The 25,917-nt window shown below is 36.2% G+C and overlaps 1 protein-coding gene across 1 annotated transcript in view; it reads left to right on the forward strand.

Annotated features, from left to right (window-relative positions):
- Positions 1-25,917, forward strand: part of CCSER1 (coiled-coil serine-rich protein 1) — a 1,871,951-nt gene that overhangs the window by 721,786 nt on the left and 1,124,248 nt on the right. Inside the window, exon 7 of the mRNA XM_006872972.1 lies at positions 8,693-8,776. Within this exon, the coding sequence (XP_006873034.1) occupies positions 8,693-8,776 (84 nt within the window). The remainder of the gene's footprint in view (positions 1-8,692; positions 8,777-25,917) is intronic.

Below are 25,917 nucleotides of genomic sequence, written 5' to 3' on the forward strand. Positions count from 1 at the left end.
TCTATATCAAGAAACTTGGAAGACAACTACCTGACCAACTAACTGGAAGAGATCCATATTTATGCTCATTCTGAAGAGAGGTGACCCAAAGTCATCAGACAATATCATTAATATCTCATACAAGAAGAATTTTGTTAAAAAATAATCCAAAAACAGCTGCAAATGCACATTGACAGAGAACTGTCAGAGGTTTAAGCCGGATTAAGGTAAGGATATAGAATGAGGACTATCACTGCTAATGTTAAATGTATCATTCATGAAAGCAGAGAATATCAGAAAGTTGTTTACCTTTGTTTTATTGACTATGCAAAGGCTTTAGATTATGTGGATCATGACAAGCTATGGACAACATTGTGGAGAATGAGTATTCTAGAACACTTAGTTGTGCTCATGAGGAATCTGTACGTAGATAAAGAGGCATTTGTTCAAACAGAACAAGGGAATACTGAATGGTTTAAAATTAGGATGGTTGTAGTATTTCACCATATTTATTCAATGTGTATGCTGAGCAAATAATTTGAGATGCTGGTTTATATGAAGAAAACAGTGGCCTATGGACTAGAGATCAACTCGACTTTGAAGAAGCAGCTCTTCCCCAGTCACTTTTGAATTCCTTCCTACCTGAGGGGCTCGTTTTCTCTGCTATTTGTAATGTTTTCAGTGAGTAAATACTTGGAAGTAGTTCATCACTCCAAATTAAGAAAGGTGTGCGACAGGTTTATATTCTTTCACTATACTTATTCAACCTGTATGCTGAGCAAATCATCCAAAAAGCTGGGTTATATAAAGAAAAATGTGGCATCAGGATTGGAAGAAGACGCATTAACAACCGGTGATATGCTGATGATACAACCTTGCCTGCTGAAAGTGAAGAGGACTTAAAATATTTAGTGATGAAGATCAAAAAGCACAGCCTTCAGTATGGATTGTATTTCAATATAAAGAAAACAAAACCCCTCACCACTGGATTAATAAACAGCCTTCTCATCAATGGAAAAAAGATTGAAGTTGTCACAAACTTCATTCTTCTTGGATCAAATATCAACACTCAAGGAAGCAGTAGTCAAGAAATTAAACAACCTATTGCATTAGACAAATCTGCTGTACAAAACCTCTCTAACGTGTTGAAGAGTAAAGATGTGCTTGACGTAATCCATGGTATTTTCAATAACCTCATATGCATGTGAACGGAAGACCAAAGAAGAATTGATGGATTTGAGTCATGGTTTTGGAGGAGAATATTAAAAGAAGAAACCAATCTATGTTGGAAGAAGTATAGCCAGAATGCTCCTTGGAAGCCAGGATGGCCAGACTTTGTCTTTCATATTTGGACTTATTGTCAGGAGAGACTAGTCCTTGCATAAATATATTGTTCGAAACTACCAGCTGTCCACGAGAGAAAGATGAGGCTTTCTGCTCCTGTAAAGATTTGCAGCCTCGGAAACCCTGTACAGGGTCGCTGTGAGTCAGAAATGACTCCACGGCACATAACCACCAAAGTGGAGTGTCAGAGTAAAAGAGAAAGACCCTCGATGAGATGGATTGCCATAGAGGCAATAGCAATGGGCTCAAAGGTAGCTATGATTGTGACATTGACACAGGGTCAGACAGTCTTTCATTGTGTTGTGCCTACTGTTGTTATGAGCTGATACCGATTCAATGGCACCTAAAACTACAACAGCTAACCCCATGACCCTGGAAATTTGTTTCTCATCCTACTGTCTACAAAACACTGTCAATTTAAGGTGGTTTCAGTAAAATAAATACCAATGTGGTTTAAAATTTTTCATTTTCATAAAAGAATTAGATGAGGCAAAGAATAGTAAAGGGGACAAACACATTTCACAAGGATCATGAGATATGCTTATGTATTCTATCCACTTAACATATAATCAGAAACGATGAAGATAAATGAAGTACATTATGCTAGAAGAGTTGCATAAGCCATTGGTAAAATGAATCAAAGAAAACACTAACAAATTAGAAATTATATTTTCCATAACCTCATGATTTAATATTAGCTAATTTCTTTCTGTGAAATAATGCTTTTAACTATTCCAAAAGTCTTAGTATTTAATAAATTTTGTTGTGAGACTGATGAACAAAATTTAAAGGTATTGGTATTATTATAAATGTTTTTCTTTTATGTGACATTTACTAAAATTATATCTTCTCTGCTTTATTTTTTATGTTTAAAGCTATACTTGTGATAGAAATAGCTAGCCATTTTGTAAGTAGCTAGTTAAGAAAAATTCTATTGGAAAAATAGATTCTGTATGAAAAGTGTTTTGTAAATTATAAAACCCTGTACATTTGTTAGGGTTACCTTTTGAGTGATGGAGATCAGTGAACATTAAATTTTTTTCCTAAGAGTCCCACATACAGATGAAAAGATTATGTTGACATCCAGTCTCTATTTAATTGCTAGAAAATTCTAGCAGACTACAGTGTCGAGGGATTATGTTCTTTCCTTATTTGATTTATACACTAGAAAAACTAATTTCTAAAATATACACTTTGAACACTTACAAGACCTTGACCATTTCTCGAAAAACAAATTATTGTCAATTTTTACACATTACTTAGTAAATATAATTATCTTTCATTATGCATAATTTAAAAACTATAATTTGTATTTGATATGCAAACTTCACTAATATCTTGCTTACGTATGCTGTTTTTGTTGTTGCTGTTAAGTGCCGTCGAGTCGGTTCTGACCCATAGTGACCCTGTACAGGGTTTCCGATGCTATAAATCTTTACGGGCGCAGAAAGCCTCATCTTTCTCCCACAAAGTGGCTGGGAGTTTCGAACTGCTGACCTTAAGTTCCGCAGCCCGATTCGTAACCACTACGCTACCACAGCTCCTTATGTATGCTATGTTGTTGTTGTTGTTGTTGTTATGTGCCGTCTGAAAATCAGAGTACAAAGTGACTTCAAAAAGCTCATAGAAAAAAGTCCGTATTTTTAAATTCCATTTTCCCATGAACTTTTTGAAACTCCCTTGTAGAATATTTGAGTCGCTCATTCAGTCTTTGTTTTTTCATTGTAGAAATTGTAGAACATACAATTTAATGCTTTGTTTAAAAATATATGTATTAGATCCTTAAAACAAAGAAAAAGGTAATTATTTGATCGAACTACGTACATTTTTCCCTCTAGTAAATATAGTAGTATAATCCATAAGAATATCATTAAATACTATACCTTTGTCTTATTTCTAAATGTTCATAAACATTATACTTAGAAAAATCTACACTGTCATTGCAAGTCAGTGAATTATTCATCTTTTTAATGAGTATGTACATACAAACATACAAAGTATAATCTCTATTGTTCATTGGATGTTTGTAAAAAGATAATTTGTTTTATAGCATCAGGTATCAGATGTTAATGCTGAAATAGTTTATGAAATATTTCCCATGATTTTACAGTAAATAATAAAGTATGTGAGTGGTGTTTTTATTGACCTTGTTTTTTATATGTGAGACTAGATTCCTCTGGTGGACTTTAGATGATTATATACTTGCACAGCTTTATTTCCCTAGTTACCTAGATGTTGCAGACAGCATGCTACCTTAAAGCTAAGTTAACACAAGAATTATATGAGCTAAATTATTTAGGTAGGGCTGCAAAAATGCATTGTCAGTTATTGTACAGTTTTATGTTTTCTAATTTCTGTCCTGTTGTCCTTCCCTAACATGTTCCTATTTCCTTCTTACCTTTTTTTCACTTGTTTGTTAACACTCTGTTCCTGTGTGCTCCGATAGTGTTGTTTTTTTCCCTTTATTTTTTAATTTTTTGACCTTTCCATTTACAAGAATGAGGGAAACAGCTTGTAAGTTATAAAGTCCTCCAGAGAGAAGACCAGAAGTCTATATATAGCAAGAGAATCATGATGACTCAATACCAAATTTGACATGTTTTATGCTCAAACTCTATCTGAGGAAGTATCTGAAGGTTTGTGAGAGTGTCAGAAATTATCATTTGATTTTTATCTATATTTCTAATTTCAGTATAAGATCATTTCAAAGTGAATTGCACATTCTATTTGCCTTAATTTCTGTAACTTTTTCTCTGTTTACACAATAGTCTTAAATAATTAGGTGATTCTAATTACAGGCAAAAATATATTATAACATGCATGGGATATGAAGCCAGGAAATTAAATTTGAGACAAATAACCTAATGTATATCTCTCTAATATCTATAAGGAAATTGTATACTTTTATTTAATATTCTTTAGCAGGCATTACAAGAGAACGTACCACTGTTGACACCACTGAAATCAACTATATGAAAATCACTCTAAATGTAACAACCTAAAATTAAATTAAATCTTAAAATCATAGATTAAATTTACAAATAGTGTATTTTTTAAAAGTTGGCTTTATCCATTATATATAACTACATTGTTAGCAGCTATTGAATTTGTGCTGACTCGTGGTGATTCCATATCCAACAGACTAAAATACCACCCAGTCCTGTGCTGTACTGTCTTCATGACCATTGGTATGTTTGAGTGCAATTGTGAGTGCTTTGTAACTTAGGGTACTTATCTCTAGCTCCATGATGGACACTATTCTGTTGTGATCCATAGGATTTTCACTGTCCTGGTGTGGTGCTGCCATAAAAGAACTGGACCACAAGGTAGTTTTGAACCTCAAGGTTGGCAGTTCAAACTCACCAGCTACTCCTCAGAAACCCTAAACAGGGTCACTATCAGTTGTAACCAACTGGACGATACTTAACAACAGCAATTTCCAAAAGTAGATCACAAGACCTTTCTTCCTATTCTCCCTTAATCTGGACCCTTCACTCATCCAACATGTCTGACCCTGCTGATAATTGAAATAATGATAGCAACAAACAAGCCACCACAGTAAGACAAACTGATTAATGAATTGTTGTTATACAAGGGTATACAAAAGTTCATGGAAAAATTTCATTATCTCTTAAATGCATTTTTCCATGAACTTTTGGGAGCCTGCTCATATAACTATGTAGTTAGTTGCCACTGAGTCAGTCCATGACTTATGGCAACCCATGTTCCACAGACCAAAATGATGCCTTGACCTGGGTCATCCCTATGATTATTTTGAATTAGACTTTTGTGACCTCTAAGGTTTTCATTGGCTGATTTTTTTCACAGTAGATCACAGGTATTTCTCTCTAGTCAATCTTTGTCAGGAAGCACCATTGAAAATGATTCAACATCATAAATCCACTGCTATTGAGTTGATTTTTCTCACATCAACCCTGTACAGGCTTTCAAAGGATGTAAATCTTTATGGGAACAGAAAGCCTCCTCTTACTCCTGCAGAGCAGCTGGTGGATTTGAACTACTGACCTTGTAGCTGGCTGTCTAGTGTTATCCTATAGCACTACCAGGTTTCAATTCACCATCATGCTGTTGTGTTGTTAGGTGCCGTTGAGCCAGTTCCAACTCATAACTACCCTGTGTACCACAGATTGAAACACTGCCCTGTCATGCGCCATCCTTACAATTTTTGATATGTTTGAGTCCACTGTTCCTGGCCTTGGATCAATCCATGTTATTGGGGGTTTTCCTATTGTTAATGCTCCTCAACTTTACCAAGCAGAATGTCCTTCTCCAGGAATTGATCGCTCCTGATAACATTTCCAAAGTACTAGAGATGGAGTCTTGCCTTTTTCACTTCTACAGAACATTCTGTACTTGTTTCAAAAAAGATTTGTTAGTTCTGGTAGTAAGTGGTACTTTCAATATTCTTCACCAACACCATAATTCAAATGCATTGATTCTTCTATACTATTCTTTATTGACTCTCCTGCTTTCATATGCTTATGAAGCAATTGAAAATATTATGACTTGGGCCAGTCACATCTTAGTCCTCAAACTGTCATCTTTGCTCTGGAACACTTTAACAAGGTCTTTTGCAAAAGATTTCTCTAATGCAATAAGTTATTTGATTTCCTGACTGGTGCTTACAGGAGTGTTGATTGTGGATCCAAGCAAAATGAAGTCTTTGACAACTTCAATCTTTTCATCACTTTCATGATATTATTTATTGGTTCAGTGGTGAGGATTTTTGTTTTCTTTACATGTTACATTGAGATGAAATCCACGAATATTTTTAAGTCCTCTTTGCTTCTAGCTAACAATGTTGTATCATTTGCATGTCACAGGTTGTTAGTCTTTTTCCAATCCTGGTGCCACATGCTTCTAAATATAATCCAGTTTTTAAGATTATTTGCTCATCATACAGATTGAATAAATATGATAAAATGATGCAAACCTGGTGCTCATCTTTCCTGATTTTAAACCATTCAGTATCTCTTTGTTCTGTTCAAATGAACATCTCTTGGACTATGGACAGTAATACTCATTGTTCATAATGTTATCCATGGTTTCTTATGATCCAGTTGAAAGTTTTTACATAATCAATAAAACAAAAGTAAACATCTTTCTGATATTATCTGCTTTTAGCCTAAACCCATCCTGTATCAGCAATGATACCCCTCATTTCATATCATATTGAGAAACCAGCTTGGATTTCTGACAGCTTCCGGTTTATAGACAAATATTGTTTTGTTGTTGTTGTTAAGTACCGTGGAGTCGGTTCCGACTCATAGTGACCCTACACAGAGTTTCCGAGGCTGCAAATCTTTATGGGAGCAGAACGCCTCATCTTTCTCCCGTGGAACAGCTGTAAGTTTTGAACTGCTGACCTTGCGGTCCGCAGCCCGATAGACAAATATAGCCATTTAAAATTGTTTTCAGCAAAGTTTTAACTTGCATGTGATACTAATATTATTTGGTTATTTCCACATTCCATTGAGCTACATTTCTTTCAAATGGCCAAATGTATGAATCTTCCAATAGATTAGCCAGGCTGATGTCTTCCAAATTTCTTGACATAAGTGAGTAAGGGTTTCCCGTGTTGTATCATTTTATTGAAACAGTTCGATTAATATTCCATCAATTCTTGGAGCCTTGTTTTTAGCCAATACCTTCAGTACAGCTTGGAGACCTTCTTTAAGTACTATCCGATTCTTGATCATATATTACCTCTTGAAATGCTCGAACCTCGACCATTTCTTTTTGGTATAGTGACTGTGTATTTCTTCCATCTTCTTTTGATGTTAGTGCATCATTCAATATTTTGCCAGTAGAATCCTTCAATATTGCAAGGCAAGGCTTGAATTTTTTTTCTTCAGTTCTCACAGCTTCAGAAATACTGAGCAGGTTCTTCCTTATTGGTTTTCTAACTCCAGGTATTTTCACATTTCATTATATTTAGCATTGTCTCCTTGCGTTGTCCTTTAAATTTTACTATTCATCTCTTTCACATCCTCATTTCCTATATTTACTTTAGCATCTCTATGCTGGAGAGCAAGTTTCAGAATCTCTTCTGACATCTATTTTGGTCTTTTCCATATTTCTTGACTTCTTAATGACCTTTAGCTTTCTTCCTGTGTGATGTTCTTGGTATCATCCCACAACTGTTCTGGTCTTCAGTCTTTAGTGTCTCATGCATCAAATCTGTTTTTCAGATGATCTCTAAATTCAGATAGGATATGTTCAAGGTCATATTTTGGCTCTTGTGGACTTTTAAAATTTTTTCTTCAGCTTCAGCCTGAACTTGCATATGAGCAATTGCTGGTCCGTTTCACAATCTGCCTCCTGGTCTTGTTTTGGTTGGTGATATGGAGTTTTTCCACCAGCTCTTTCCACAAATTATATGTCATGTGTATATGATTATATGTTTAAAATGATATGTCATGTGTATATGTTTAGTCATGTGTTTAAAAAAGGTATTTACAATGAAAAAGTCATGGGTCTTGCAACATTCTATTGTGCAATCTCCGGCAAATTTCTAACACCAAGGCCATAGTTTCGAACTGCTGACATTTCCTCTTTGTTTCCAACATTTATATTCTGATTGCCAGTAATTATCAATACATGTTGATTGCAGGTTTGATCAATTTCAGACTGAAGAAGTCCATAGAATTTTTCAGTTTCATCATCACTTGCTTTAGTGGTTGGTGTGTAAATTTGAATAATAATTGTATTAACTGGTCTTTCTTGTAGGCATATGGATATTGTCTTATTACAGATAGTGTTGTACTTCAAGACAGATCTTGATATGTTATTTTGATTATGAATGATGCTGTTCCTCTTCAACTTGTCATTCCCAGCATAGTAAGCCATGTGATTGCCAGACTCACAATGGCCTGTTTCATGTCATTAATGCCTAGGATATAGAAGTGTATGTGTCCTTTTAAATTTGTTATGATTTCCAGTTTTCCTAGATTCATAATTCATACATTGCATGTTCTGATAATTAATGGATGTTTACAGCTGTTGATTTTCATTTTGAGTTGTGCCCCCCTAGCAAATGAAGGTCCTGAAGGCTTTACTCCATTTGTATCACCAAAGTCAACTCCACTTTGAGGAAGCAGCTCTTCCCCAGTCCTATTTTGAGTGTCTTCTTATAACCTGAGGGGCTAATCTACTATTACATAATAACATTACTGGATAGCCATTTATTTTATAATTCAGAATACGTTTTCAAAATATCACCATAGATGAAATATGAATTTCTTTTGTCTAATGTAATTTATCTTCCATTGAGTGCAGCTAACTTTCCTTACTAGATCAAAGCAAAAAGGCTAAGCCTATTATACGGTCTCTTTGATATTTTTTATAGGATATAATGAAAGATGAATGCTCCATGCTCAAGCTGCAGCTGAAAGAGAGGGATGAACTCATTTTCCAACTCCAAGAAGAGCTGGTAAGTGATAACAGTATTTGGCTCCCAGAGTTCTTTACAAGGCATGGTTATTTGCCATAAACTCTATAGCCTATTTATTAGTACCTTTGCTAATGATTCAATCTCTGATTAACTTTAGCATTTTACAATTTAAAAAATGTCGATATTTTAATTCCAAACACTTAATTATCTCAGGTAGAACCTGTACATGGTCAAGAGGATACTTGTTGTTATAGTGTGATCAAGGTGGTTCTGATTCATAGTCATTGGAGAAGAATGTCATGCTTGGTAGACTAGAGGCTCATCCAAACCCAGGAAGACCCTGAAGAAGACAAGTTGACACAGCGGCTATAACAATGGGCTCAAACATAGGAACATTTGTGAGTAAGGCTCAGGATCTGGGCAGAGTTTCACTGTTACATGAAACACTGGTGGGTATGAATCAGGGCAGACTGGACACCATCTAACAACAAATCGTAGATATTTAAGAAAACAAAAACTATAGAGATTTTTATTTTATGTTAAAATGTATATGCTTCCAGACATTGGCATCACTAGGAGTTTAGTGTGGGATGATACATTGCACCTTCACAAGCTGTCACATGGGATACTATAGTTGACATCTTAATGACCCCAGGATTATTAGTGGAAGATGTGGCCAACTGGTGCCACAGGGGGTGGGCTAGAAAGGTAGTGATTTTACTAGGGTTGGTTTCACCCATCACCCAGTACAGTAATTCATCATTACCCCTTATCACCTAAAAGTACGGATTTAGGTAGACTGATCATGGCCCTGCCACTGGGTTACAAGCTGCATCTTTGCTTTGACCAAAGAGAACGGGAAGAGCTAAGGGAAACTTGGGGAAGGGAGGAGCAGGCTGTGGAGCACAAGACTTCATAAGACCATTTTCTCCTGAGAGAAGGCTTCTGCAAGTTGGCCCCACTTGCGGGATTGGGATGGAGTGGAATAATGTGACATCATTAGTTAAAACATTGGGAGACACCAATATTAGTGATGCCACGATGCATCCACTGAACCTGGTTACACATTTTAATTACAACTGTCATAAATCTTGAAGGTAAAGGCCACATTATATGGTGTAAAGTGCATGATTGGACTTGGACTCTACTGCTATATCTAGAGATACAATCTTATATAATGAAGCAAAGTACTCAATAATCTTGCAATCAAAAATGGATTTTTACTTTACAGTTTCACAGAACTCCCAAAATATATTAACCTAAAGTGACTTTTTGTTCACACATGATGCCATATTAGATCATTCAAAAACAAATAAGGTATAAATTGTACAAAGATGTGATGTGTACAGTTCATATTTCAGAAGCCTTTTAAAAAATGTGTCCTCATAAAATAATGTAATGAATAGAAAATATACACATTCGTAACATGAAAGTATGTTTTTAGCAGGCACCAAGAATATCAAGGGGCAATATTTTTCTATTTAAATATATAGTAAATATATAGTATTAACAAGATATACAAGAAAAATCATTCAATTGTTATGTAAATTTTAAATTGTTGTTATTGTGTGACATGGAGTTGGCTTTGACTCATAGTAACTCTGAATTGGGTTTCTAAGAGCAGCTGGTAGATTTAACTGTCGACCTATGGTTAGCAGTCTAATGCTTATCCTACTGCACCATACCAGGGCCCTCAAAAATGGTAGTAGTCTAAAATAAGAATGATATGTTGTCGTTGTAGTTGTATGCTGTGGAATCGGTTCCAACTCATAGCAACCCTGCATAGGGTTTCTGAGGCTGTAAATTGTACGGGAGCAGAAAGCCTTATCTTTCTCCCTTGTGGAACAGCTGATAGTTTCGAACTGTTGACCTTGAGGTTAGCAGACCAACTCGGAACCACTACTCCACCAGAGCTCCTTAAGAATGATATAGAAGTTAGAATTTTTTTTTTAACTCATTAAGATTTTTTGCAATACCAGAAAAAGTACATGTGCTATGCAATAAAAGAGACCTTGCAATATCTGATTAAATACAATTTGATTTCAACTGACTGTGCAGACCCTCAAGCTTCTGAGAGCTCTAAGATATTAGTAAGCTTTCAAACTTCAGAGCATATTTTATTGACTCACCAGTAAAAACATCTTTAAGGAAACATCACATTTGATCTGTGTTGTTTTGTTGAGTGGATGCTGATGCCTAGTCCTATTAGAAAAACTGTAAGCCAGATTTAAACAATAGTACTACAGACAAAAGAGATATGCATTTTATAATTTAACATGTTTATAAATATTTAGGTAATTGATTTATAATATAAATATTATTATATTATGAAATATTGTTATACTTATTTTAATGCTGTAAGTTATATTATGTGATCAAGATTTTGTTTAAAGCAGCACATAAAAATATCTTAGAGTTGAATACAAATAATATGTAGACATTAAGGAATGCACAGAATTATCTATTTTAATACAGCAGAGAATCTATTCATTCACTGTGTCATAGAATGTTGCTTTGGGGTAATGAACTCAGAAGAATTCATTTTTTCCTTAATATTAGTTATGGTTGTTGTTATGTGCCGTGGAGTCGGTTCCGACTCATAGCGACCCTGTACAGGGTTTCCAAGGCTGTAAATCTTTACAATATTAATTATGGTCAGATTTAAAACATAGCATATACCAACAACTAGACATTTATTTCTCGAATGAAATGAGAGTGAAAATGATTACTTCTAGAGTTAATGTTACCAAACCACACTCATTGCTGTGCAGTCCGTTCAACTCACAGCAATCCTCTAGGACAGAGTCCAACTTCCCCATACTTTACCCTAGCCTCTAAATCATTTTGGAAGCAGTCTGTAAAATCTTCTGTGGAGAGACCGGTGAATTCAAATAGGGAACCTTTTGATTAGCAGGAGAATGCTTCAATACTGTGTCAGCAAGAATTTTTGAGTCAATGTTACGTAGGTATAATTTACAAAGTAACAAAGTAATTCAGCACCCCAGAGTCCTAGTGTGACTTTTTGGATAAGCACTTGACCACAAGGTCAGTTTGAACCACAGGTCCGTGCATCAAACCCACCAATCATTCCTTGGAAACTGTGAACATCGTAGCTATGAGTTAATTGCTCACTTGGCAGAACATAACAACACCACCATGTTCGTTGTTTAGGTGTCCTAGTGCAGTGCTGTAGGATAAGTGCTGGACTTCTAACCTTAAGGTCAATGGTTCAAATCCACCATCTGCTCCTGAGAAACCCTATGCAGGTTTGCTATGAGTCAGAATCCAGTTATTGTTGTCGTTAGGTGCCATTGAGTCTATACCAACTCATAGCAACCTTATGCATAGTAGAACGAAACACTGCCCGATCCTGGGCCAACCTCACTATTGTTGCCACGCTTGAGTCCATTGATGCTGCCACTTGGGCAATCCACCTCACTGGAGGTCTTCCTCTTTTTCTCTGACCCTCCACCTTACCAAGCATGATAACCTTCTCCAGCAACTGCTCCCTCCTGACAATATGTCCAAAGTATGAGAGAAGAAGTTTGGCCAACCTAGCCTCTAAGGAGCACTCTGGCTGCACTTCTTCCAACACAGATCTGTTGGTTCTTTTGGCAGCCCATAGCACTTTCAATATTCTCCTCCAACACCATAACTCAAAACCATCAATTCTTCTACGGTCTTCCTTATTCACCGTCCAGCTTTCGCATGCATACGAAGTAATTGAAAATACCATGGCTTGGGTCAGGTACACCTTAGTTCTCAAGTTGACATCTTTGCTCTTCAACTTTAAAAAGGTCTTGTGCAACAGATTTGCCTAATGCAATAAGTTGTTTGATATCTTGACTGCTGCTTCCATGAGTGTTGATAGTCAATCCAAGAAGAATGAAGTCCTTGACAACTTCAGTCTTGTCTCTGTTGATAAGAATGTTGTTTATTGATCCAGTGGTGAGGATTTTTGTTTTCCTTACATTGAGATACAATCCATCCTGAAAATGAGCCATTCAGGTTGGAAGGCACTCAAAATGCCTTCCAAGGCATTCAACTATACATTGAGCTGCCTCCTCAAAGTATAGTTGACCACAATGATGCAAATGGAGTAAAGCCTATGGGAGAAAAGCCCATGGGACCCATCATTTTGATGGGGCACATCTCAAAATGAAGAGAAACAGCTGTAAACATCCATTGAAAATTGGAACATGGAATATGCGAAGTATGAATCTGGGAAAATTGGAAGTTGTGAAAAATGAAATGGAACACATAAACATCAATATCTTAGGCATTAGTGAGCTGAAATGGACTGGTATTGGCCATTTTGAATCTGATAGCCACATGATTTACTATGCCGGGAATGACAAATTGAAGAGGAATGGTGTTGCATTCATTGCCCGTCTTCATCTGGAAGCTCATCTGAAACCTGTCCACCATGGGTGATCCTGCTTGTATTTAAAATACGGTGGCATAGCTTTCAGAATCACAGCAACTCACAAACCATCACAGTACAACAAACTGACAGACGAGTGGTGGCAGAACCCAGTAGATGGCTCAAAATAACAATAATGTTGGTTGTTTTACTAAAGTTAGTGAAAAGTATCTTTTTTAAAAACTTGAATTACCCATATTGGTTATTTAGTCTTTGAACATTTTTAGTAACAATCAAAATGAAAATTAAGACAATCTTTTAAATTTTTTGTGTTTGCATCTTCAGCTTGACTATCTTAACAAAAGAAATGTTAATTTTTGATAATGCAGCTTGATTTGTGGGTTAAATATTAATATAGCTAAGGAAGAACGTGTATAAGCAATAATGTGAGAATGTGATGCTGTAGGATAAGTACTAGACTGTGAACCTCAAGGTCAGCGGTTCAAACCACTCCTAGGAAACCCTATACAGGGTCGCAATGGGTCAGAACCCATTCAAGGACACTTAACAACAACAACAACAGAAACAAGACAAGCATTAAAATTGGATTCAAAATTGGATCTTCTTAAGTTTAAGATCACCCTGAATATGAATTTCAATAGCTCCAAACTTAGGGTGGCTATGAGTCAGAAAGGACTCCACGACATTTAATGACAGCAACAAACAAACCCAGAAAGATAAAAGGAACCATCTATAAACTTTTACATTTTAGGTCTTTGTCCTTTTTTCTTAGCTAATGATATTCCACCGTCTTAGTTTCAAGCACGGTAAACAACATATTGTCAAGATTTATCTGTTTGTTGTTGTTATTGGTAAGTGTGACCTATAACTACCCTGTATACCATTTCTGAGGATTTAAATCTCATCCCGCAGTAGAAAGCCTTATCTTTTTCCAGGCAAAGTGTCTGGCAGCTCAAACTGTGCTTCTCAGTCCAGTGCTTATCTTATGGTAAATCTCAATAATCCTATTCAGTTTTTTAAAGTCTTTCATCACATTATAGATTCTTTTTGTTCCCTTCTGAAACTATTATTTTCATATTTTGTCAATTAAAGTTGTCTGTGAAGTCCCTAACATTTTTTTGTTTTGTTTTGTTTTAGAATTGAAGTGCTTAGTTATTAGTTGAGATATTTCTTCCAATTAATACTAAACCCCTAATCTTGGTTTAAGGAGCTCTGGTAGAGTAGTGGTTACGAATCGTGCTGTGAAATGCAAGGTCAGCAGTTCGAAACTACCAGCAGCTCCGCGGGAGAAAGATGAGGCTTTCTGCTCCCGTAACGATTTACAGCCTCGGAAACCCTGTTCAAGGTCGCTGTGGGTCGGAACCGACTCTAAGGCACTTGACAGAAACAACAACAATCTTGGTGTGGCGCTGTGGGTTAATGCGCCTGCAAAGTCGTTTGGACTGCAAGGTTAGTGGTTCAAGCTCACCAGCTATTCCTCGGAAACCTTATCGAGTATCGCTATGGATCGGAACCGACTCCATGGTACTTAGTAACAACAACATGGTGACCAACAAGTCCTGGTGTAGCGCAATAGAATAAGCACTGGACTGCTAACTGCAAGTTCCACTGTTTATACCCAGCAGCTGCTCCTCAGAAACCCTGTACGATCACTCTGAGTCGTAATCGACTTGATGGTACTTAATAACAATATGTTTACTATAATGGAGTCTTGGTGTGGCGCTGTGGGTTAATGCGCCAGACTACAAAGCCATTGGAACTGCAAGGTCAGCGGTTCAAGATCACCAGCTGCTCCTCGAAAACCCTGTATAGGGTCGCTATGGTCGACGGCACTTAACAACATTGTTGTTATTGATAAGTACCATTGAGTCAGTTTTAACTCATAAGAAACCCTATATAGGGTTTCCAAGGAGCAGCTGGTGGTTTCAAGTCAAGTGTTGATCCTATAGCCCCACACCAGGAAGGAATTCAGTTATAAGGGTTTTTTTTGGCGAGTTCAGCTAGCTTTGTTATCCTATAGTACCGCACCAGGAGTCCACTCCAACTATGTGTCTTAGCTTGTGTTTCTAAACCCTGTTAGTTTATAAGAATTAACAATTCATATTAGTGTATATCAATTATAGATTAAAAACAAGAGTTAGTTTAAAGATAAAGGAATATAACTTGAATTACTCAAAGTTTGTCATTTTGTTACCATTTAAAGTGATTATTTATATTGAAGATTTAAAGAAAGCAAACTATGAATTTTGAAGTATATATGTTTTGGGGGAATCCTGGTGTGGAGCTGAAGGATAAGTACTGAACCACAAAGTCGACTTGAACAGCAAGGTGACAGTTCAAACCCAATACCTGCTCCTCCATGGAAATCCTATACATGGTCACTATGAGCCGGAACTGACTTGAGGGCACTTAACAATAACAAAAACATAGTTTTTGTATGGAAATAGAAAAATGTGGTTCAGACATTAAATAATTTACCAAATTTTTTAAATACTTTAAATACTAAAGAACTTTCTTTACATTAAAGTATTAATCATATTTTTAAAATAAAAACCTAAAAAGAAGTTGCCTAATTTGCATCTTTTGCAAACTACTCTTTTCTTAAACCAATATAATACTTATTTAAACTTACTTTTTGACATGAATATATTTGCAAACTTCAATAAAATGAAGCTTCAATTAACTTGCTTTTCTCTTCTGGCAGTTACAACCAACTAATTTATGTCACAATTATTATTTTTTTAAATATTTATTTTTTCTTTTAGAAGAGAAAGCTGCTAAAAACATCTGTTCTAGGTGTTTAATACAGCAGGGAGTCCATTATATTAAAAACTTTTACCCCCTGCAATGTCAAAGCTAACCTAAAAAGCCAGGTCACATGTTGTTTGTTAAGTGCCTTTGCATCATCGCTTCCAACCCATAGTGAACCTGTATAGGGTTTCCAAGGAGCGACTGATGGATTTGAACTGCTGACCTTGTGGTTCAAACTGACCTTGCAGTCCAGCACATTATCCTGCAGCACCACACCAGGATTCCACATATAAGATGTTAAATGTATGTATTGTTGTTCAGTGTCATGGAATCGGTTTTGACTCATAGTGATCTTTTTAGAGTTTCCAAGAACTAGCTGGCAGATTTGAACTGCCAACCTTGCAGTTCAAATTGATCTTGTAGTCCAGTGCTTATCCTACAGTACCATGCCAGGACTCCAACTATGTATGTTGCTATTAAATGCTATCAGTCAGTTCTGACTCATGGAAACCCAGGATAGAGCTTCCTAGGAGCAAATGGTGAATTTGAAACACCAGCTTTGTGTTTCTAATAGACCTTGCTGCCCTGCTTTTATCCTACAGTGCCACACCATGACTCCAAATATGTGTTTGGTAGTGGAGTGTCCTGGAGTCGCTTCGTGAATTGTAGCCACCCTATATAGGGTTTCTGAGGCTGCCAATCTTTGCAGAAGAAGAGAGCCTCATCTTTCTTTAGCAGAATGGCTAGTAGTTTCAAACAGCTGACCCTGAAGTTAGCAGCTTAATTTGTAATCTTTATGCTACCAGAGCTCCTTAAGTGCAGGTATACACATATGCAATGTACACATGAGAGGGCTTCAAAAAGTTCATAGAAAAATCCATGAGAAGATAATGGAGTTTTTTTTTTTTTTTTAAATTTAAGTCCCCTCTTGTTTGAATATTATACATATATAATCTCTCTTATGGACTCCTGGTATGGTGCTATAGGATAAGCACTCAACCATAAGGTCGGTTTGAACTGCAGGGTCGGAGGTTCAAACTTACCAACTGCTCCTCATAAAACTCTATACAGGGTCACTATGAGTCTGAGTTGGAAACAACTTAGTAACAACAGCAATCTCCCTTTTTGCTTATTAAACCTTTGTTCTCATTCAAAGCAAACATTTAAAATTATATTCATCCTTGAGATTAAGTAAACATATAAACAATCATTCCATGCAACTCTTTAAAATGCCATTTACTTTATTTAAATGTAAACCAAGTGCTTGGCTCATTTGAATAACAAAGCATGGTGCTGCATAAAGGCTCTGGGAGAACTGATGATTTTTTATAAATTGAAGACAATTGAAGAACTGAGAGTGTAACATTAAGTGTAATCAGGTTACTATGCATAATAAAAAGGGGATACTAAAAATAAAGGCTCTGACTGAGTAATACATTTGGCTAAATAGCTCTTTATCAAGAATCTAGAAAGAAGAGTAATTTTAATTTGGTTAAAAAATATATTAAAAATTCAAATTGAATAAAACTATATGCCCTTGAAGCTTTAATACCAGAATATTTCTTACCTGATAAGAGAAACATTCTTAGTGCATGAAATCATATCCTGAATTCATCTTACAAGTAATTCCTTACTTGCTCTATATTCTATTATAATTTATGGTATCATTTCATGGAAGTTATTTTAGGATGGAATATTACAGGCCCATGAATGATTTACATAAGAACAGACAGCTGTAAGTACTTTCAAATCCTCTTTCTTTCTCGTATTTAGGAAACATGAGGAACAGAAAGGACATAGATTAGGTATATTTAAACATTATTAAAGTGTCAGACTTCTTCCTTCTTTTTTTCAACTGAATTAATTGCATATAGTCCAGCAAAGGGCTTATCTCAGCAGTAATTACTCTCCTAGTCAGCTCTAGTAAGACAGATGAACAGTGAGAATATGACAGTATACTATGATACACAATAGGGATTAGCCTCCAGTTACTAACACACACCAGTACTTTGAGGAAGAGCTGCCAAAAAGATACAATCTTTAATATCCTGCATCATTTCCTCTGGCAATCCTACATATTTGTTTAAGTCTTTATCACAAAATATTGTCATATTTCAGTTTGCATGGATAGGTAAGTAGTTGTATAGTTTAAGTGCCAGTAGGAAGATATTTTCCTTTAAAAACATACATAAATTGGAAAAGTAGTGTGCAATCATATTATGGAGTATGGTGCTGTAGGGTAAGCACTGGACCACAAGGTTGGCAGTTCAAACCCTCTAGCCACTCCTCAGACACCCTATGTAAAATTGCCAATTGTAGGAACCACTTCAGTGGCTCTTAACAACAACAACAACCATATTATGACCAAGTTAGGCATTTGGTGGTGGTTGGTGGTTGTTTGTTGATGAGTTGGTTCTGACTCAAAGCAACCCACTGCAGGGTTTCAGAGACCTTAAATCTTTACAGAGCAGAAAACTTACCTTTCTCCTGAAGAGTAGCCGGTCAATTTGAACTGCTGACTTTGACATTAACAGCCCAGCATGTAACCCACAATACAACCAGAACTCCCTAGTTAGGCATTTAGCTGAAATTAATTCATATTTATAAAGTTTAAAAGTTGTACTTTTGGATATTTCTACATATCCTATAGAGTATATCACACAATTAATAAGCTACTTTCACTGTGTCCTTAATTCCCTTGTTATTCCAATTCAAGTACTTTACCAAATACAATTATTTCAGTTGTTAATACAACATAACAATAGAATAAGCAAAACATAAATGAGAATGAAAATACAAAGCATGTTTCTATATGGATGCTTCTAGCAGATGTGCTCAACTGCTAATCTAAAGTTTAGAATCCAGCTCATCCAGTGCTGGCAATCACCTTCTGTAAAAATTACAGCCCAAAATCCCAGGAAGCTAATTTATTCTAACCAATGAAGTTGCCAAGAATCCAAATCTAATTAACAATAGATTAGCCTTAAGAGTTTGAAAGCCAGTCTGAGCCAGGGATTTAGATTTCAGAATAGGTTAAAAAATGCAATGGAGTGATCTCTGTCCTCAAGTAGCTAGTATTTGAGAGAGGAATCGGCATAAGCAGACCATTTTAGTAACAGTTGTCATTATTTACTGAGCTAGTGGTTACAAGTCAGGTCGCCAAACTCAAGGTCAGCAGTTCCGCAGGAGAAAGATGAGGCTTTCTGTTCTCATAAAGATTTCCAGTCTCAGAAACCCTATACAGGGTCACTATGAGTCAGAACTGTCTCCACGGCATACCACTACCATGGTGCAAGTTCGATTTGAATCAAGAGGTCTGTGCTTCAAATGCAACAGCTGCTCTTTCAAAACCCTAAACAGGATTGCTATGAGTCGGAACTGACTGGAAGACACTTAACAACAATTATTTGGTAGGTTGTATTCTAAAGAATGCCTTAGGTTTATTATTACTTTTAATTCTTATAATAAAGTTGAGTCTTATAATTATTAGTCCCATTTCATCTGTAATAAAATTGAAATTCAGAAGGATTAAGTGATTTGTCTAAGGATGTGTAATAATGATAGAAGTAGGATTTAAAGCAGTAAATTTAACTCCATGAACATGATTTTTCCCTATTAGATCAAATGGATTTATAAATTACAAAGAAATAAGAGTTGTTGCTGGGAAGTGCCATCAAGTCAATTCTGACCCATAGCTATCCTATATAGGGTTTCCAAGGAGCAGCTGGTGAGCTTGAACCACCAACCTTGCAGTTCAAACGGCTTTGCAGTCTGGCACATTAACCCACAGCGCCAGACTGCACTACAATAGGCTAGCAGTTCTGTTTTACTACATATCAATAATTACAATAAAGGAATAGCCACCATTTCAAATCAATTGAATAAATACTTCCTTACTGGTTTTCATTTCATAGCGAATCTAACTTTTTCAATTATAAATAACAGGCACTATCTTCATATCTCCCTATCATTTTGTACTCAGATTCTGGACTGCATGTCCTATGTTGTTACAGGCTATGTAAGAAGTACACAAGAAAATTTTATCATTATATAATTCCCCATGAATTAAGGACTATTTATTTTTCCTCCTTTGAACTTTGACACAAAAAGCATATTTGATTTAACAAATATAATCTAGCTGCTGGGAAGATAATAAGATGTCTGTTACACTTCTTAAGATTAGTTATGTAATTTTCTTATGTTGTATAATATGTGGCAAAATTACACAAATGGCAAGTTTAGTGCTATCTGATATAGTTGAACTTATGCTTGGATAAGTAACAGTTTATTTCATCCTTGGAACTTTATAAAGGCAATCTCTATCATAGCAACAAAAAATGCTACTTCTCAGAGAAGTTTCACTACTTTCATACTATTAAAAAAAAAGTAAGGAAAGAAAAAACATTGCCATTGAGTTATAGAGTAGAAACTGAGCCCCGTGGTATTTTTTTTATTATAAAGTTTATAGAATTAGATTTATCAAATCTTTCTTCTGTGGCACATAAGGGTGGGTTTGAACCACCAAACTTTAGGTTAGTGCTGTTGTTGTTAGGTGCCAGTGAGTCAGTTTCGACTCACAGGATGAAACACTGTCCTGTCCTGTGCCTTAGTCACATTTCTTGTTATGCTTGAGCACATTGCTGCAGTCACTCTGTCAATCCATGCTGTTGGGAGTCTTCCTCTTTATAGAGGACCCTTTACTTTTCTACACATGATATCCTTTTCCAGGGATAAGTCCCTCCTGATAACATGTTGAATACATGAGAAATGAAGTCTAGCCATCCTGGATTCTAAGGAGCATAGCTGTACTAATTTCAAGACAGAGTTGTTTATTCTCCTGACATTCTGTGATACTTTTACTATTCTTTTCCAGCAACATAATATATAAATGCATCAAAATTTTATGGTCTTCTTATTCATTTTCCAATTTTCATAAGCATATGAGGTGATTGAACATACCATGGCTTAGGTCAGGTGTGCGTTAATTCTCAAATTATTCTCTTTAACATAATAAAGAGGTCTTTTACAGCAGATTGACCTAATGTAATACAACATTGGATTTTGTTACTGCTGCTTCCATGGGCATTGATAGTGGAGCCAAGCAAAACAATGTCTTTGACAACAACTTTTCTCTGTTTATCATGTTATTTATTGTGTAAGTTATGAGGATTTTCATTTTCTTTACATTGAGTTGCTATCCACACAAAAGGCTATAGGCTTTGATTGTCAACAGTCAAAGTCCTCTTTGCTTTTGGCTAGAACAGTTCTTCCATCTGCATATCAAGGTTGTTAATGAGTCTTTCTCCAATTCTGATGCCACATTCTTCTTCATATAATCCAGTTTCTCATTCTATTTGCTCAGCATACAGACTGAATAAATGATGAACGAATGCAACCCTAGAACACACTTTTCCTGGTTTTAAACAATTCAGTATTCCCTTGTTCTAACAACTTAGATAAAAACAACTTCCTCTTAGTCTATGTATAAATTTCTCATGAGCATAATTAAGTATTTTGGAATACCCATTCTTTGCGATGCTATCCATAGCTTGTCAAAATCCACACATTTTAAAGCCTTTGCTTAGTCAATAAGCACAGCATCTTTCCTGGTGTGGCACTGTAGGATCAACACTGGAACTACAAACCTCAAGGTCGGCTGTTCAAACCCACCAGCTGCTCCTCGAAAACCCTATACAGGGTCTATATAAGTCAGAACCAGCATTTCATAACAACATTGATAAACATCTCCCTGGTATTCTCTGCTTTTAGCCAAGATCCATCCAGTGTCAGGTATGATATCCCTCATTCCATGTCCTCTTTTGAATCTGGCTTGAATTTCTGGCAGCTCCTTATTGATTCAGTGCTGCGACTATTTTTCAATTATCTTTAGCAAATTTTTATTTACATGTGATAGTAATCATGTTGCTTGATGGCTTGATGACTTTTGTGTTCCACTGGGTCACTTCTTGTAATAGTTAGGGTTTTCTGTCAACTAGAGTGGGCTAGGATATTTAGGGGTTTAACAATTGAGATGTGCTTATTCCCTTGGTGATGAAACCTAATACAGGCATAGTTAACTCTATGATGATTGGCTATGGGTAGCCAATCAATTAAAAGGATGTTTCCTTGGGGTTGTGACCTGCTCTCTATATAATGGACATGCAGGAAAGACTCTCTCCCTTCCACTGGGAGTGTCTGTGTGTATTTCTCTGGTTTTGCTTCCCTAGAAAACCTGGCCTAAGTCATGTGGTACTATGAGTGGGCTTGTAGAGAAATAAAATCAAAAGAGTGAGTATTATAAATTTGACACTCAAGTATGACTAATTTTCAAGGAATTGGTCTTGGGCTGATTTTAAGTTTGATCCTCTTTTCCCCTTATGTTGTCAGAGGAAGTGAGACATGGTCCCCAGTTGGTTTAAGCTGTTGGCATCAGAGTGGGAGTGGAATTCATTGCAATAACTCCAAACTCATGAAAGCATGAAGTATGACACTGTAGGATAAGACAAGCACTCGACTGCAAGCTTGCTTTGAACTGTAAGGTCAGCAGTTCAAACTGAGGAGCTGCTCCTTGGAAACTCTATATAGGGACACTAAGGATCGGAACTGACACAATGGCACTTAACAACAACCACAATGACTGAAAGGAATGTAGGGGGTAAAATGCTTCAGTGAAAGTGAGAGCTACAGCTTTTGGAGTTACCTGGAACTGATGACACTTGGGCAAGGACCTACTGGAATCCAGCCTCCCAGAGACCCAAGACCTTATGCATATGAATGGGGTTAGTCCAAGGTAGAAGCAATGATTGAACTTGAGTGTTTTAAAGGTTTATGTGTTTGACTGCCCTATGTATATTGGTGTCTTCTTATTGTAAAATACATCTATGTGTGTGATAGAAATGAATATTTAGTGTGATGAGTGGATCACTTAAAATGTTTTTAGTACAGTTACTATATATTCTTTCCATCTTCTTTTGATGCTTTCTGCATCTTTCAATATATTGCTCATGAAGTACTTTAATATTGCAAAGCAAGGCTTGAATTTTTTTTTTATCCCCTCAGTATTTTTCAGCTTGAGAAATACTGAGTATGTTCTTCCATTTTGATTGTTGAGAAGACTGTCTTCTTGAACTGCCCTTTAAAATTTTCTGTTCAGCTCTGATGTCCTCGATTCTTCTTCTTGCGTTAGCTTTTCTACACTGAAGAGCAAGTTTCAGAGTCTCTTCTGACATCATTTGGTCTTTTCTTTTTGATGTCCTTTTGCTTTCTTCCTGTATATTCTTGATGTTATCGAACAGTTCTTTTGTTCTTCAGTCATTGCAATACCATTAATGTTTAATACTTCTTATTTATTCTTGAGATAGTTTCCAAATTCCCATGAGATGTACTCAAATTCATTTTTTGACTCTCATAGATTTGTTTTGATTTCCTTCAACTTCTTCCTGAATGAAAAACTCTTGATTTTAATCACTTACGTTTTGCTAGAACCATAAACATAGAAACTCTGGTAGTATGGTGGGTTAAAAGTTAGGCTGCTAAACGCAAAGTTGTTGTTGTTGTTGTTAGGTGACATTGAGTCGGTACTGACCCAGAGCGACCTTATGCACAGCACAATGAAATAATGTCCAATCCTGGGCCAACCTCACTACTGTTGCCACGCTTGAGTCCATCAATGCTGCCACTTGGCCAATCCATCTCGTTGGGGGTCTTCCTCTACCCTCCACCTTACCAAACATGATATCCTTTTCCAGCGACTGGTCCCTCCTGACAATATGTTTAAAGTATGAGATACGAAGTTTGGCCATCTTGGCCTCTAAGGAACACTCTGGCTGCACTTCTTCCAAAATGGATCTATGGGTTCTTTTGGCAGCCCATGGCACTTGGAAGATTCGCGAGGTTCGCAGCTTGAGTTTACCAGCTGTCCAACCTACCAAGCTCTGCACATGTGAAAGAAGTGGCTGTCTGCTTCCATAAAAAGTACGGCCTTGGATCCTTGTGGAGCAGTTCTACTCTGTTCACAGGGCTGTAATGAGGAGGAATCAAGTCAAGTATATAGTAATGAATTTATAGAAACAGACACAGATAGAACATTTGAAGACTATAAGCAAAACTGTGATCATTCTCTTTCAAGCTACAGTTGAAATATAGGCAAACTGCATAAAAATGAAGTTTCAGTAAATTATTTCTAATTGATTTTTATTTTTCCAGTTTGATGATTTTTTTCTTATTAGGTATATTAAAGTGTAAGGGGGCTCTGTCTAACACAAAACATTGTTGGGTATTTTTATGAAGCGATGGAGACAAGTATTAAAAGTACCATGGACTACCAGAAGAACAAACAAATCTATCTTTGAAGAAGTAAAACTAGAATGCTCCTTAGAAGCCAGGATGGCCAAACTTTGTCTCTCATACTTTAGACATGTTATCAGTATGGACCAGTCCTTGGAGGAGGACATCATGCTTGGAAAAGTGGAGCATCAGTGAAAAAGAGGAAGTCCCCTAATGAGGTGGACTGGCGCAGTGGCAGACCCCCGGTGAGATGGATTGGCACCTTGGCAGCAGCAATAGACTTAAGTGTAGCAACAATTGTGAGGACAGTGCACAACAGTGTTCCGTTCTGTTGCGTATAGGGTGGCTATGAGTCAGAACCAACTTGATAGCACTCAACAACAACAATGGAGATAAATTATAACCTTGACATTGTACCTATTCTTTTGGATTTTTCCTGTTATAATTAAAAGCCTTAGAAGACATTTGTGCATTTCTATGACTTCATTTCATGTCATTACTATCACATACTATTAAGGGCCAAGATATAAAGAAGTATATAACCCATAAACATTCAAGTAGTCACTTAATGAATGAATAGATTATTCTTAGTTACAATATGCATTCCTGATTCCTGAATTAAAATAAATAGATCCTTCAGTGTGTTATATATACAACTCTGCATGAATTTTGTTTTGTTTTCATAATTAAAAGTAAGTTCTCTGTACAATCCCTGGCAGTTTGCCCTCTTAGAAAACATAAACCTATTTCCTTCCTTATATTCACAAGGGGATATTAATAGAGTATATCTCAAAAGGAATAATTTACTTCTACAAACAGTTAACTTTTTCACGTCACTGGGATTTCATGAGTAACCATCAAAGAGCAGCTTGATTATTAGTACCTAAGAAGTCCTCGTGTGCACTGTAGAATATGCACTGGACTGCTAGCTTCAAGGTCAAAAGTTCCAGCCTATCAGCAGCTACTTGGGATCTGTATACAGGGTTGCCGTGAGTTGGAACCAACTCGAGGGTACTTAGCAACAACAAGTAAATAGAATGAATTGGTAACTCAGTACACTGAAGTTAGATACTACTTGAATTAATAATTTCAATATAATTCGCCCTTTTCTTGTGAAAATCCCTTAATTTGCTATAGTGCAAAGAGAAAAAAAGGTAATTACTGGTATTTATTACTAATAACAATGACTAAAAACCATATGCACATTCAATATGGTATTCTAATTTTTAGCTGTTATAATATTTATTTTAAAGTATGTATTTTTAAATTTGTAAGATTTTCTTCATGAGATTACAGTTTTACCTTTTCTAAACTATTGCAGTTGATTATAGTTTCACATCTGAACTACAGTAAAATTTGATATATTTGCCATATTACATTTAAGACATTTTTTTTTTTTAATGTTGTGCAGTATTTATTACTCTGGCGCCACGAGACCACCCTGGCAAGACTGTAATCCCTGTTCAGCGGTATGCTTAGGATCACTATGTGTTGCTACATGGGACTTGCCCCTTGAGCATATTTTATTTAAATCTGATTGCAAGATGTTTCCTTTTCTTTCTCCATACATCATTGATAACATCTAATTCTTTGTCAGCTGCTCCAGGAAATCTCATCAAAGCTGACAGCTTCAGAAAACTGGATTTTCCCAGTGAGACATCTCCAACTAGAATATAGTTTTAATTTTGCCAAGTTGAAATAGATAATACCAGATTATTTTAATTGCATGCAAGACATCTGGGAGAATTTTGCTATAGTC

This window comes from Chrysochloris asiatica, unplaced genomic scaffold (assembly GCF_000296735.1).
Source record: "Chrysochloris asiatica unplaced genomic scaffold, ChrAsi1.0 scaffold00218, whole genome shotgun sequence".
Taxonomy (NCBI): Eukaryota; Metazoa; Chordata; class Mammalia; order Afrosoricida; family Chrysochloridae; genus Chrysochloris; species Chrysochloris asiatica.